Raw genomic sequence first — 15,524 nt, 5'->3', positions numbered from 1 at the left:
GGAATCGCAGATGACGGCCAAGTTCATGGTGGGGGGGGGGGTTGTCTGCAAGAACGGGGCTGAGATGGGAAGGCAGCTGATAGACCAGGTTTAGAGAGACGAGGAATTGGGACACTTTAAGTTTAAGAGGCTGATAGGACATCCAAGTGAAAATCATAGAAAGACCTGACTGTGGAGTTGAGGGATGAAGTGACATGCACTGGGGGTGTGGATGCAGGAGGTGCTGATGATTTAAAGCAGTAGCGAGGCAAGACCGCTGGGCCGAGCCCTGGGCCCTCCAGCACTCAGGGTGAGCTCCCAAACTGTCTGGGGACCAGAAGTTTTAAAATCTTTCAATCTGTTGTGGACCCATAATTTTGTAAAATACAATAAAAATGAATTACTAGAAAAAATTTTAACCATAGATATACATAAAAGTCCAACATTTTTATTAGGTTCAACAGTCATAAAATTACTCTGTCCTATAGCTAGCTATGTTTCTCAACTCTTCCTTGTTATTTCTGAGTTACTTCATTGTAGACCTGTCACAGTTTGTGAGATGACGCTATAGACCGAGGAGGCATCTGGGCGGTGGGATGAAGGCCAGGGACACGTGTGCTGTCGAGTGGCCACGTGAGGACATAATGTCTGAAATGGAAAGAGAATGCAAATTAGGACTTGAGATACACTACATCCTAATGGAATGGCTGCCCTTAAGAAGACTGGCCCCACCAAATGTTGGTGAGGGTGTGTGGAGACTGGAACACTCATACTCTGTCGATGGGCATATAAAATGCTACAGCCACTTTGGGAAACCATTTGGTAGTTTCTTAAAATGTTTAACAGAAATTTACTGTGACCCAGGCATTCTACCCCGAAGTAGCGCAGGCTCAGTAGTTGTGGCGCACGGGCTTAGTTGCTCTGTGGCATATGGGATCTTCCCGGACCAGGGCTCGAACCCGTGTCCCCTGCATTGGCAGGTGGATTCTTGACCGCTGTGCCACCAGGGAAGCCCAATAAACATTTGTTAAGTTAATGAATATTATGTGCAGAACTAAATTCGCAAGTTCTTTGAAGGAAAAAACTACTTTCTGTATCTTTCAGCATCTCCTATAGCATTCATAGAGTGCCCTGTTCTTAGGTGCCAATAAATATTTTTGATAGATGTAGGGAAGAAGATGCTTCGTCATATGATTTTATATAGCATGCTGAATGATCTTTCTAGAGGATATAATTTTTTACAAGAATAATTTCCCAGTGATATGTAATAGAGCACTGAGTCAACAACTAGTAGTCAAGAAATGGAGCCTCTAATCCCAATTCTGGAACGGTGTCACTGTGTGACAATGGACAAGTGACATAACTTTGCAACTCTGCAGCATCCTCATCTGTAAACAGGAATACGAAAAAAATCAGAGCTAGAAGGACCTGAAAGCTTTTAGTCACATAGAAATACTAGCACATTGTCCAAAATATACAAGAAAGTTCATGGCAGTATTGCTTGCAATAGTGAAGAACTGGAAACAACCTATGAGTACATCAAGAGGAGACTACATAAATGAGGTCATGAAAAACAAAGGAAGACAGAAATTGTCACAGACCAGAGAACACTAAGGAGATACGATAACTAAAGGCACCGTGGATTGGATTCTGGAACTGCAAAAGGACAGCAGTGGCAAAACTGGTGAAATTTGAATCAAGTCTGGAGTTTAGTTTATACACAGGCTATACAATGTCCCGAGAGGACTTATGATGAGAAAAATGTCAATCACAGCTTTAAGCCCTTGGTTTGGAAGGAGCCAATGAGAAAGCGGATTGGAAGGGGATGTATGTACAATTTCATTCACAGGAAATCGGTAAAGGATGATACTTTCCTTGCACTATCCACCCCAACAATAACTTTGTGCTCCTGGTGCTTGAAGAGTCTCCATATCCTGGTGAAGAGAATTCCCATGCTTGGGCAACTGACCCCCTTTCCAGCCACCTGGGTGACCTGGACACCCCCAGCTCAGGCTGAAGCGGGGGAGGAAGATGTGCTGAAGCCGACACCTCTGCTCTGCTGCTCCTGCACTGACCGCTGGCCAGCTCCCTAGGAACCAGAGGGAGGCGAAAGTCCAGGCCTCCCTGCCACACGCGTGGCCCCGACGCTGCCTCTGGGGCACCCTTCTGGCTTGCGGACGTTGCCTCCATGTTATCTGCAATGAGCCTCATGGACCACTGTCCTCCTCTAGCTCAAGTGACTTGGCTTGAAATTCAGTAATTCATTTTTCTGATTGATCAAGTCTGCTGTTGAAGTTCTCCACTGGGTTTTTAATTCTTCATTTCTATTGTATTCTTCAGCACCACAATTTCTGTTTGGTTCTTTTTTATGATTTCTGTCTCATTGTTGAAATTCTTGTTTTGTTCATGTGTTGTTTTCTTGGTATTGTTATCTATCTTTGTTCTCTTGTAGCTCACTAACAATTTGGCAATCTCTATAAAAAATGTATAATGCATGTATCGTTTGATTCAAAAGGAATTTGTCATACAAAAATCTCACAAGCAGGCAAAAATAGTTTTCAGTAGCATTGTCTTAGTAGGGAAAAGTTGGTGACAAGGTAAGTGTTCATCAGTATCAGACTGGTTAAATTAATCATACTTCAATTATGCTATACAGCTATTATTATGTATAGAATACCACATAGCTAGTAATGTGTTTTATAATATTATATCTATATATACTGCCCTGAAAAAGTTACTGAAGATATATTGTTAAGCAAATAAAACATTTACAACCAAAAAATAAATAAAATTATGGACAAAGGATTTGAATAGACATATCTCCAAAGAAGATATACAGATGGTCAGCACCACAGGAAAAGATGCTCAACGTCATTAGCAATCAGGGAAATGCAATCAAGACACATGAGGTCACACTCAGTCAATAGGATGACTTTAAAAAAAAAGTCTTGGCAAGGATGGAGAGAAATCAGAACTCTCATACAGTGCTGGTGGGATGTAAAATGGTGCAGCTGCTGTGGAAAACTGTTTGGCAATTCCTCGAAAAGTTAAAGATAGAATTACCATATGATCCGGCAATTCCACTTCTGGGTATATATCCAAAATAACTGAAAACAGATATTCAAACAAATACTTGTACACAAGTGTTCACAACAGCCTATTCACAAAAGCCAAAAGGTGAAAACAACCCAAATGTCCATCAACTGATGAATGGATAAAGAAAATATTATCTATACAGACAATGGAATATAATTCAGCCATAAAAAGGAATGAAGTACTGATATGTGCTACAATGTGGATGAACCTTGGAAACATGCTAAGTGAAATAAGTCAGATACAAGAAGTCGCATATTATATGAGTCCACTTAAATGAAATATTCAGAGTAAGTACCTCCATAGACACAGAAAGCAGGTTGGTGGTTCCCAGGGGTTGGGGGGAGGGGAGATGGGTAGTGACTGCTTAATGGGTACAGGGTTCCTTTTTGGGGTGAAGAAAATGTTTTGTAACTACATAGAAGTGATGGTTACACAACATTGTGAAAGTACCAAATGCCACTAATGTGTATACTTCAATATGGTTAATTTTATGTTATGTGATTTCACCTAAAAAAAAAAAAAAGTTACAAGGCTTGGGAGGAAGCAGGAAAATGGAAGCCGTATCCAGGAGAAAAATAAGCTGATAGAACCAGACCCATAAATGACAGAGATGATGGAATTGGCAATGACTTTAAAAACAGCTACTATAAATATGCTCGTGGATATAAAGAAAGCATGCATATAGTGAAATAAGAAAGGCAAATTATTAAAAAGAACCAAATGGAATTTCTAGAGCTGAAAAATAAAATATCTGAAATGAAAAACTCATTGGATGGACACAGCATAAAAAATGATCAGTGAACTCAAATACACAGCAATAAAAACTATCCAAATTGAAACCCACAGGAAAAAAAAACCTCACTGACCTGTGGGACAGTGTCAACAAAAGGGGGGTGCAGAAAGTATGTTTGAGAAAGTAATGGCTGAAATTTTTGCAAATTTAAAGAAAAAATGATATATTCACAGATCCAGGAATTTAAATGAAGCCCAAGTAGGAAAAACACAAAGGAACTCATAACTAAATTGCTGAAAAACAGTGATAAAGAAAAAATACTAAAAGTAACCAAAGAAATTTACATGCAGAGGAACAAAAATAAGCATAACTGCAGAGTTTTTATCAGAAAAAAAATTCAAGCCAGAAGAAAAAGCAATGACATCATTAATGTACTCAAAGGGAAAAAAATGTGAATCTAGAGTTCTTGAACCAGTCCCTAAAAATGCAGTGTATAGAAAGCATACAGAACAGATTACAAATGAGAAGCTGGGTACGGTTAAAGTGGAACCCAGTGTTAAAAAATTAGAAGAGTGGCCAAACAGAAGAGGTGATTCTTCAGGCTGGAAATGAACTAAATCTGGTGAGAAACATGGTACCGTGGAAACCACTGGAGCCTTTAGTGGAAAAGCCTCCTGCCAATGGAAATGGCTGATATAATCATCATTAAATGACTCGTGCATTGATGGGAAGAGGATGTAATTAAACGTTCTGTTGTATTAAAATTGTTTTCATATTATTGACATCTTGTAATCAAGAAGACTGATACAGAACATAAAAAATAAACATAAAATTAGAAAACTAACACAGGAATTACTAGTGTCAGGAATGAAAGACTACATTCCTACCAAATCCTTCAAACATTGAAAATAAGGGTTTATTGTCAACAACCTCCCACCAATACATTTGATAACTTAGATGAGATGGCAAGTCCATTGAATGACTGGGATTATTCCCCAAATATAATCAATAATAAACATAAAGATAAACTGAAAAGCTCTATGCCCACAAGGACGGAGAGAAGAACAGAAGGCCCATCGATGGAAATGGAGGAAGGACTGATAACCACTTGGACAGGCTGAAAGGGATGACAGCTGGACTCACTACGGAGGGTCCGAGGTGAGGAGCGGGGCTGAGAGGCCAGGAAGGTCGGCACACTTGACTCGGAAGGCGCAGCTGGGCGTTCCCCCAGCTGCAGGCAGCAGGAACGGCAAGTGGGAGCCTTAGTAAACTCAGTCGACAAGAGCGGGGCCTGGTGAGGGGGGGCGCGGGGCAGTCCAACGCAGCTGCTGAGGGCAGTGGGACCTCTGGCCTCTGGAGCAGCAGGGACGTGTGACAGCTAGCAGGCCAACCCCTCTTCTCCCTGCCTGCCCCCAGGAACCCGCAGCCAAAGGAGGTCTCAACCCTGCCATTCTGCCACCAAGAACGTGGCCCTAAGCAGAATTATCCCCAAATCAGTGAATTTCAGTAAAAAAGGAATTCTGCAGCATGAACTTCATTACATTTACTTAATTATTAAATCAAATTTTCAGTGGACATTTGATTCATCCATTAGTTATTTTTAAATCTGCTATTATGTGTTTTCTCTTGGGGCCGTTATTTCTACCCAGTCCAACTTTCCCATGTCCAAATATCCTTGCAGATATAAATTTTGTCAAGAAGTTTTTATTTTCTCATCAGTTGTCAGTTGACAGTCAGTTTTATTGCGTGCAGTTGTAACCTTCACCTTAGTTTTGAGTGCATTATTGACTCGGGGTATTTATTATGCATTGAGAAGAAGTGGACTGTGCCTTTAATTTTTAGCTGACCCGTGGGGAGATCCTGTGCAGTTTGGGGGGCCTCATCCAGGAGGCCCAGAGTTAGGGGGAGCGGGCCTGTGGCAGGTCAAACCCCCCAGGTTGAAACGATTTGGCCTAAACCTCCTGCTTCATCCATCACCAGCCTCCTTATGACCAGGAAGACCAACTCACAGGGCTCCCACCTCCCAGAATGCAGAGTGTCACAGTCTGAGTGTGGGCCCTGCCCCTCCCTGTGTGTCACAGTCTGAGTGTGGGCTTTGCCCCTCCCTGTGTGTCACAGTCTGAGTGTGGGCCCCACCCCTCCCTTCCCCTCAGTGTCCAAGTCTGAGTAGGTATCAGCTGTGTCCCCATGTGTGTCACAGTGTAGCCCACCGCCCACCCTGTTTCCGGTGCAGCCCCCGACCCTGTGGGGTGGACCTGCTGTGCTCCCCTGCACCTGGGTCTCCGAAGTTGGGCTCTCCTCTCTCCTGCTCCCAGCGTGGGCTATGGACCCAGGTACCCCAGGTCACTCCAGGCACCTGCCTGCGCCCCTCCCAGGAGAGCACCTTGGGGCTGTAGCTGTGGTTGTCTCTAGATCATGTGCCCAGACTTGGAAACAGGGGGACCCCCGAGGAGGCACGCCCCCCAGCTGGGCGCCTCCTCGTGGCTGTCTCTCAGGGGCATCTCTGAGCCAGCCCGTGGAGGTGGGCGCTGGCATCGCCATCGGAGCCTGCGCAGGGCTCTGGACTCTGGGCATCCTTCTGTTTGTCATCCTCTTCCTCACAAACAGAGGTAGGTGAGCACCCCTGGGGGGGGGGGGCATGCAGACCAACCTGGACCACACCCCGAGGCCCAGCTGCCCCAGTCTGGCCACTCAGGGAGGACCAGGGAGCCGAACCCACAGGCCCTGAGCTCCAACGAAGCCTCTCCCGGAAGCTGCGACCCCGCTGACCCTGAGCAGGCCAGGGCCCGGGTCACCACGGCAGCATCATCACAGAGCCCCAGCCGGCCCTCACGTGCTCTGCACATACACGCACCCCGGGGCTCCCGCCGGCTCCCACCTGCCTTGGCTGATGGGACTTGGGTGGCGGTGCCGCCATGTCCCTCACTGCACCGCGTGTCTGGAGAGGGCACTTCCTCCAGGGGCAGCCATGGCTGTGGGAACTGACGCACATCGTGGTCTGGATCTGGTCCTTCCACCTGGGGCTGACCGTGAGCCTGGTGTGGGTCTGGCACCGATTCCAAGGTACTTGGCTGTGGAGGGGCCGCCACTTGAGGAAGGGTCCTCTCTGAATGCCCAGCCCAGGGCCAGCTTAGGTTGGGGGGAGGGGAGGGGGTGGGGCAGGTCTGCAGGCAGCACACAAGCTGGGATATAGGGGAGGGGGCAGACTTAGGTCCTGCCCAGGGCACAGAGAACAGCCAGGTCTGGGCTTTCCAGGGCTTGACCTCAGCCAGAGGACGCACTGGATAGACAGGCTCTCCTGGACCTCACTCACATTCCTGCCCATCTTCCCCTTTGCCATGGTGATCGCCATCAGCGCTGCGCTTCTGATCAAGGGACAAGGTACCGGGGTGGGGCTGAGGCAGCCCTACTGCCAGGCCCCCAGGGTCCCTTTGTCTGACCTCTGTTCAGCATCTGGCCGCCTCTGTGGGTCTCAGGCTCCCACCGGGGCTGAGCTCCAAGGACAGGGTCTCTGGCATCACCTGAACCCACCCCCACCTCCACAGGTACACTTGGCCTTGGCAGGTGGAAGGGTCATAGGCACTGGCCATGTGGCCTCAGGCTGCCGTGGAGTGGGATTCCATAAACGCAGCTGGCTCCTCCCTTTGCCGCAGGGCACAGCGCAGGGACAGGAGAGGACTCAGCCAGAGAGGCAGTGCACACAGTGGGAAGAGCCCAGCAAGGTCCAAGTCACAGACCCAGTGGTTTCCGGAGTCCTTGGGCGACTCACTCTGTGCTTGTTTCTCCGTCTGGGAAACGGGAGCAGAGGCCGCTGGAAGTGCTCACCCCCCGGGGTCAGACACACAGCCCAACCCCACTGGGACTCCTGAGAAGGGGCGCAAACCCCAAGTCTCCGGAGTTCAGTAGGCAGGGCTCCGAGGCAGAAGGAACAGCAAGCGAGGGCAGGAAGGTGTGCCCTCCGGCGGCCTGGCCAGGGTTGGGGGCAGCGGCTGAGTGGTGAGAGCAGCATCCCAGGAACAAGCCGGCGGGGCATTCTGCCGCAGCCTTCAAGGTCCTCGCAGGCCCCTAGCAGAGCCCGCTGGGGGGAAGGGGCCGGGGTGGGAGGAGAAGGGGGACGGGAGGGGGGCAGCCTTGCCAGAAGCTGAGCAGACTGCTGGCCCTCTCCCTCCCGGTGTCTTTCCAGCTCGGTGTCCCTGCCAAGAGATGAGTGACCCTCCAGACGCCTCCCTGCCGGAGTCTGAGGGAAATGTAGTCTTGGCCCCGGGAGGGACAAAGACCCCCACGCCATTCACGAAGGGAGGGGGGAAGGACCCCAAGGGTGGGGAGAAGCATCAAGAGTAACACTTGGCTTTGAATCTGGGCCCTTGGAGGTGAGTTCCGTCTCCCGTGGGCGGCGGTGGGACCTGGTGGACAGCAGGCACCGCTTTCCCAACACAGTGAGAGAAAGCCACCAGACGTCCGGAGTGGCGGGCATCTCAGCCCGCTTGCAGGCCGGGCGCCCCCCTCTTCCCTGGGAGAGGGGCTGCCCCCGGAGACACCCAGGCGCCCCGTGGCTGTCGGCGGGGAGCGAGCCCGAGGAAACGGAGGGGACAAGGTCCCCTTCTGCCCCTAATCGCCGCGGGGCAGAGGCAAAGCGCAGCCTCTGCGGCCGGGCTGGGAGCGCAGAGGCGGACGCTTGCGGCTGGTGGCGGGGGTGGGGGTGGGGGGGGCGGACCGGGCCGGGGGCGAGGGGCCGGGAGGGAGCCGAGCCCGGGTTGGGCGTGGTTTGGAGGTCTTCCGGGCAGGACCAGGGCTGGGGGCGGGGCGGGGGCGCGGCTTCCCTCAGGGCTCCACCTTCGATTCCATCCGGATTGCGTAATCGGGAATTGCAGCGCCGGGAAGAACTCGGTCTCGAGGAATCCGGAGACAGAGGAGAACGAAACGCTCGCCACACCTCTTCTGGGAGGAGGCGTTTATGAGCTTTAACGCGAGGACACATCGCCGGGGAATCGGGAGGCCCGGACGACTTAAAATTTAAAAACCTCTGCCCATCGGTTGCCTTGCTTCGAAACAGAAATTAAAAGACCCAGGTCGACCTAGACACTCCTGCGACAGATGTGTGAGGCGCAGAAGCCCGGGAGGGGCAGGGGCGGCCCACGGTACGGTGTGGTCTGGGAAGGAACAGGGTCCGAGACTGCGGAGGACCGGCCCGGCCTTGAGAGCAGGCCCCGACCTCTCGCAGTCTGTTTCGCAATCTGTCAGATAGGGACAGTGGCCCCAGGAGGGCCTGAGGGTGGCGAGGTGGAGAGCGTTGGTGGCTGCCCCTGCAGGCAGAGAGACCCTGTCTGGAATGCCAGGCCAGGAGAAGGAGCGGTACCAAATGGTCCCAAATGGGACTACGGGATCATGGCTGATTCTTCCCCTGGTTCTACTTGGGCTTTGCCCAATTTTCTGTAAGAAGCCCACATCATTTAAGGCCAACACTCAGATGCTGTTTTAGGAGTTTATGATTCAGCGTTTCTTTAAAAATGTTTAATGTGAAAACAAATGGAAATTCTGCATTGTCTTGAAGTTTATGTCATTTTATTTTTATTTACAAAATACATTTTTATAAGGAGGAAAATGCCTCAAATGTGTTCCTAATTTTAAGAGGCTCTGCCACATCTTTGGTGCAGGTGTAGCTAACTAGACCAAGTCCAGCCAGACCTCCTAAGATAGTTTTCAACACAAGCCTTCCCACACATGTGGTTTCCTAAACCGTGCTCCTCACAAAGTTACAAGTCAACAATTCTTGAATCTGTCCATATTGCAGCAAATGTGGACAGACCTGGATAGAAACCCAACTATATGATGACAGGACCGAAATAGGTATAGATTTAAGTTACTTGTCAAAGGCATCAGACAGGATGGGAGGCTGGACCAGCCATACTGGCCAGCTGGGAAGCGAAGCCGATCAAGCCCAGGTCGCTGGGGTGAACTGAACAGGTGCCTCACGGGCGGGCTTAGAAGCCTCAGAGAGGAAATCCCAGAGAGAAACTCGCTGGACTGGGGGATGGCATCCGAATGGGCTCGACCTTCCCAGTCACCCTAACTCCCATGAGGGCTCCAGAAGGAGAAAAAGGAATCACAAGGTGCTTCGAGGAAAACTAGGGTTCCCGGAGCGATGAAAAGCTGTGGGGAAGCGCTCTGTCCTGACAAGATATACGGGGATTTCACACGTGTGTGTGTGTGTGTGTGTGTGTGTGCGTGCGTGCGTGGTGGAGGAGGCCAGGAACTTGGCGAAGCCTCTCCCCATATGGGGACACCTGGGGGAAAAGCCCGCCGGTGGAGAGGCTTCAAAGGGCCCAAGTCTGGCACGTGGAGAGTGGGGGCTACTCCGGCTGCTGCTAGGTGTGTTAGATTCGGAAGCCAGCCCAGCATCGTCCTCCGGGGAAAGCCGAAGTGCTGCCCGTCTGGGGTCCGACCTCTGCCGGACGCGCACACAGGCCGTCACACACAGACTTCGAGTGAGGGAGTTGTGGGGAACGGAGGAAGGGGAGTCGGGCCGTTGCGCAAGCAACGGGGCAGGAGTTGCGGAGGGCGACTAAGTTCTGTTTCCAGGGAGACCGTTCGGGCTGACCGCCAACACAGCTAAAGGTGGACAAACCCCGACGCAAGGCCAAGGTCTGGAAGGAGCCCCCTAGTAAAGGTTGGCGACGATGCCCTGACCCTTGATTGACCACAAACTCCTGATTCTGCCTCTCCCAACCTCGTGACCCTGAGACGCGTCGAACCCCGCCAGAATCTTCGGGCTGGTCGACGGGAAGGGCTGAGCTGGAGGAGCGGGCTGGAGGCCTCGACCCATGGTGCCCAAGAGGAAGCGCGGGCCGAGCGCCGGGCGCCGGTCTGGCGCGGCGGGAGAGGGCACCGAGCCGCCGCTGTCGGAGAGCGCTCAGTACTTGCAGCGAAAATACAAACTGCTCTCGGAGCAACTGGACGCCTGCGAGGAGCACGTCGACCAGGCGCTGCAGGAAAACGCCTTCCTGGAGTGCGAGGCGCTGCGCCTGCGCGAGGAGAGCCGGCTCTACGCCAGCTACGTGAGCACGCGCGCGCAGCGCTGCGCCAACGCTATCGTCCGGCTGGAGGAGCAGCACCGCGCGGACCTGACGCAGATCCACTGGCAGCGCGCGGAGCTGGAGTCGCTCTACCGCGGGCGTGAGGAGGGGGTGCGCGCGCAGCTGCTGGAGATGGAGGCGCGCGCGGCGCAGATGGCGCGACAGGTGCAGGAGCTGCAGCCCTACAAGGCCAGTGCGCGCCCCCGCGGGAGGGCCGGGCGCGGGCAGGGCGAGGTGGGTGCACGCCGCGGCCCGGCGCTAACCCGCGGCCCCGCCGCAGGAGCTGCAGCTGGAGCAGCTGGCCCGGATCCGGGCGCTGGAGCGCGAGCTGCTGCGTATGCGCGTGGAGCACATGCAGCTGCTCCACCGCGAGAAGCGGCGTTTCCTGGAGGACAAAGCAGCCTTCGAGCGCGAGGCGCACCAGCGCGTGCAGTCCCTGGCGCGGCGCGCGGAGCGGGAGGCGGCGCGCGCGCTCATCGCGCACACACAGGCCGTCAGAGGGGACAATGGGCGCCTGCGGCAGGAGCTGCTGCGGCTGCTCCGCCGGGCCCAGGTGCTGCACGACACGCGGCGCCGGTTGCTGGAGCAGCGAGAGCAGCTGCGGCGCGAGCACGAGGACATGCGGGACCTGGCGCGCGTGCACAGCTGGCTGCGCCGGGGCCCCGAGGGCCCGCCGCTTTGGCAACCGCCGCTGGCCTCCTCGCACCCCGAGTCCTTCGCCTCCACCACGATCCAGTCGCGCGCGACCTCCCGGGTCGCATCAGTCTCGGCCTCCCGGAACCCGTCTCAGGTCTCGTGGCGCGCGGCCTCTTGGGCCCCATCGTTGCTGTCGAAGCTCGCGGTTCCCTGGGTCCCGTCATCGGTCCCGTCGCGTGTTGGCTCCAGGGTCCTGTCGCTGGCCCCTTCGAAGGCGGGATCACGGGTCCCATGCCAGGACCCTTCGCACGGGAGCTCCAGGGTCCCGTCCTTGACCCTCTCGCGCCCAGGCTCCCGAGTCCCGTCCCTGACCCCGTCACGCCTGGATTCCTGGGCCCCTTCTCGGTCCTCATTGCGTGCCGCCTCACAGAACACCACCCTCTCTGGGAAGTCCGTCCCCGGGTCGGGCTCTTCCCGTGTCCCAGTCGAAGGAGACCGTGAATGTGATGCTGCAGGCGAAGGCGCCTTGGGGAGATCCTGAACCTACCCGGAGGAAGGCCAATGAGGCCAGACGGTGCGGGGGAGATGAGGGTGCGCAGGACGCGGATTTGGTGAGTGGATTATCAATAAAGGTGTGACCCCCTCCACCCCTCTCCGCTCTGGCACCGCCTGCTTCGCTGTCCAGCATTTCCGGCCGGCGCAGGGACCACTCATTATGGCTCCCAGTTTCCAAGCTGCAAGGTAGCTTGATCGTCCTGTGCCCTGTGTGTCTGCCAGGATTGAGCATCCCTCAACCCCACAGCTGACCTCTGGCTCCTCTGGCAGGGGCAGAGGGAGTCGGCCACGCCATCGTCCTGCCCATGAGGGCTGACAGTCTGGTGGCGGAGATGGACATCACGAGCATAGACAGGTAGTATGAGAGCAGGAAGGGAGTCTGGCGGGCCAGGGAGGAGCTGGTCCACTGCGTGTGGCGGCCGGGAGGGCCAGCGTGGTTTGAGCTGCTCAAGAGAGCCATTGGGGTGGGGGTGTGGGCTTTGTTCTGGCGCCATGGGGAGCCACGGGCGTTTTTATGTTTAACCTATTGGTTTTTTGTGTTTTTGTTTGTTTGTTTTTGCCACGCCCTGCGGCTTGTGGGATCCTAGTTCCCCGACCAGGGATTGAACCCCGGGCCCTGGCAGTGAAAGTCCTAACCACTGGACCTCCAGGGAGTTCCGGGGGGGAGGATAATTTTAAATTTTGATTTAGCTGTCAGTCCAAGCGCACGGAGGCCGGTTAGTACGCTCTCCCTCACCTGTGGTTTGCATTCATCAACGGCTGCATTGGGGAGGTGGAGCGTGGGGGAGACCAGGGCGGACGCGCCACCGTGGCCCATGGACCTGGGCCCTGTGGAGTGAGGAGTTCAGACCGCAGCTTTCAAACAGAGCCCCCCCAGCCCCCACCAACCTTGCCGTGGAAATTTAGTTAAATGTTCTGGTTCTGGGTTGGAAGTGCTGGTGGGCGGCTGGCAGCATCAAACACAAATTCTCTGAGAAGAGTTCACTTGAGGGACTTCCCTGGTGGCGCAGTGGTTAAGAATCCGCCTGCCAATGGAGGGGACACCGGTCAGAGCCCTGGTCCGGGAAGATCCCACATGCCACGGAGCAACTAAGCCTGTGCGCCACAACTACTGAGCCCGTGTGCCCCAACTACTGAAGTCTGCGCGCCTAGAGCCCGTGCTCCGCAACAAGGGAAGCCACCGTAACAAGAAGCCTGCGCACTGCAACGAAGAGTAGCCCCACTCGCCCCAACTAGAGAAAGCCCGCGCGCAGCAACGAAGACCTAACGCAGCCAAAAAATAAATAAATAAATCTATTAAAAAAAAAATGAAATCTTGTTACCAATAGGTTCTTTTTTTTTTTTTTTTACTCCATTGCGGTGTGTGGGCTTCTCATTGCGGTGGCTTCTCTTGTTGCGGAGCACAGGCTGTAGGCGCTCGGGCTTCAGTAGTTGTGGCACGTGGGCTCAGTAGTTGTGGCTCGCGGGCTCTAGAGCGCACGCTCAGTAGTTGTGGCGCACAGGCTTAGTTGCTCCGCGGCATGTGGGATCTTCCCAGACCATGGCTCAAACCCGTGTCCCCTGCATTGACAGGTGGATTCTTAACCACTGCACCACCAGGGAAGGCTTATAACAACATTTTAGTTTTGCCTGGACTTTTGTTAAGCCACAAATTAGACATTGTTACTCTTTGTGAAAATTCATCCACTTGCATACTTACCATTTGGGACATATCTGTATGTACGTTATGCTTTGGTAAAAAGTTCACTTTAAGAATCCTGTTGGGCTAGTTCTGGTAGTTCCTTCTTCCTTGCACAGCTTTCCAGCATCTCCGTCTTAACAAGCTGCTCAAACTCAGCCCTGGTCTGCCCGGCAGGCTGCCACCTGATGGTGCCTGTGGGGATGGAGGAGAGCGCCACCCCCTAGGCCCCGAGGAGGTGGAGCGACAGGAACTCCCCATTCATTGCTGGAGGGGATGCAGACTGGTGCAGCCACTCTAAGAGACAGTTTGGTGGTTTCTCACAAAATTAACATACTTGTATAAGATGATCCAGCAATGACACTCCAACCCAAAGGAACTGAGAACTTATGTCCACACAAAAACCTGCACACGGACGTTTACAGCAGCTTTGTTCATAATTGCCAAAACTTGGGAGCAACCCAGATGTCCTTCAGTAGGTGAGTAGATAAATACATGGTGGTCCATCCAGAAAATGAAATATTAATCAGCACTAAAAAGAAATGAGCTACTCTGTGACATTCTGGGAAAGGCAGAACCATGGTGACAGTTAAAAGATCAGTGGTTGGGCTTCCCTAGTGGCGCAGTGGTTAAGAATCTGCCTGCCAATGCAGGGGACACGGGTTCCAGCCTTGGTCTGGGAAGATCCCACATGCCGTGGAGCAACTAACCCCGTGTGCTGCAACTACTGAGCCTGCGAGCCACAACTACTGAAGGCCACGGGCCTAGAGCCCGTGCTCCACAACAAGACAAGCCACTGCAATGAGAAGCCCACACACCACAACGAAGAGTAGCCCCCGCTCGCCACAACTAGAGAAAGCCCGCACGCAGCAACGGAGACCCAATGCAGCCCAAAATAAATTTATTTTTTTAAAAAATTATTAAAAAAAAAAAAAGAAAGAAGACAGAGACACAGAGGACCACACCTGTGTCAGCAGAGCCGAGGCTGGAGCCCTGTGGCCACGAGCCAAGGGGCGCCAAGGATGGCCGGCGCCACAGGAAGCTGGAGAGAGGGAGGCTTCAGAGGCAGCACGGCCCAGCTGGTGCCTTGACTTCACACTCTGGCCTGTAGAGCTGAGACAGTAAGTTCTGTTGTCTTCAGCCACCCAGGTTGTGGCGCTTTGTTACGGCCATCCCAGGAGACCGATAGAGCCCATGCATGCACAGACATCAGGGCAGGAGGTGGCCTCCCATGGGACACGTGTCATGACGCTGTTAGAAGAATAGGGACGCGGAAGGGCCACAAGAGATGGACAAAAGCACCCGTAGAAGGACGTGGAGAGTACGAGTCCATTATTTTGAGGACAAGAAACCAAAACCATGTGCTTATTTTCACAGCACAGGACAGGCGCTTGAGGACACACTCTGCCATCAGCAGACTATCCCTCGGGCCAGGTGAGGGGATCTTTCGCTCTTTGCTGTTTCCCAGAGGGAGATACTTCATTTAGTGTGAGGCTCATGTTGACCCCTAACTTGGAATAAATCTCACTAAAACAATACGACTTGGCTCCCTTTTCTAGACAAAAGTTGCCTGATTTATCGGTCAAGGGAGCCAGGACCTCACCCCTCTCCCCAGGGTGAACGTCCACAGGAACTCCTGGGGAGGGGGTCCAGCGGGTCATGAAGGACAGGGACGAAGCAGCAACGGCCCACCAGCTTGGGTTTTCTGGGCCCCGAATGGGAGGTGTGGGATGCTCTGCTCCGCGGGCCAGGTCCCGCGGCAGCTGCTCAGGGA

At 53.2% G+C, this 15,524-nt stretch overlaps 1 protein-coding gene across 1 annotated transcript; it reads left to right on the top strand.

Moving 5' to 3' along the window:
• The first annotated feature begins 10,594 nt into the window (after positions 1-10,594).
• Positions 10,595-12,093, top strand: CCDC166 (coiled-coil domain containing 166). The gene is made up of 2 exons (XM_061172076.1): positions 10,595-11,070; positions 11,162-12,093. Exons 1-2 carry the CDS (start codon positions 10,630-10,632, stop codon positions 12,056-12,058), a joined length of 1,338 nt encoding a protein of 445 aa, XP_061028059.1. The 5' UTR covers positions 10,595-10,629; the 3' UTR covers positions 12,059-12,093.
• Positions 12,094-15,524: the final 3,431 nt, after the last annotated feature.

This window comes from Eubalaena glacialis, chromosome 17, assembly GCF_028564815.1.
Source record: "Eubalaena glacialis isolate mEubGla1 chromosome 17, mEubGla1.1.hap2.+ XY, whole genome shotgun sequence".
Taxonomy (NCBI): Eukaryota; Metazoa; Chordata; class Mammalia; order Artiodactyla; family Balaenidae; genus Eubalaena; species Eubalaena glacialis.
The sequence above is the reverse complement of the archived record's forward strand: the minus strand, read 5'-3'. Positions and strand labels throughout refer to the sequence as shown.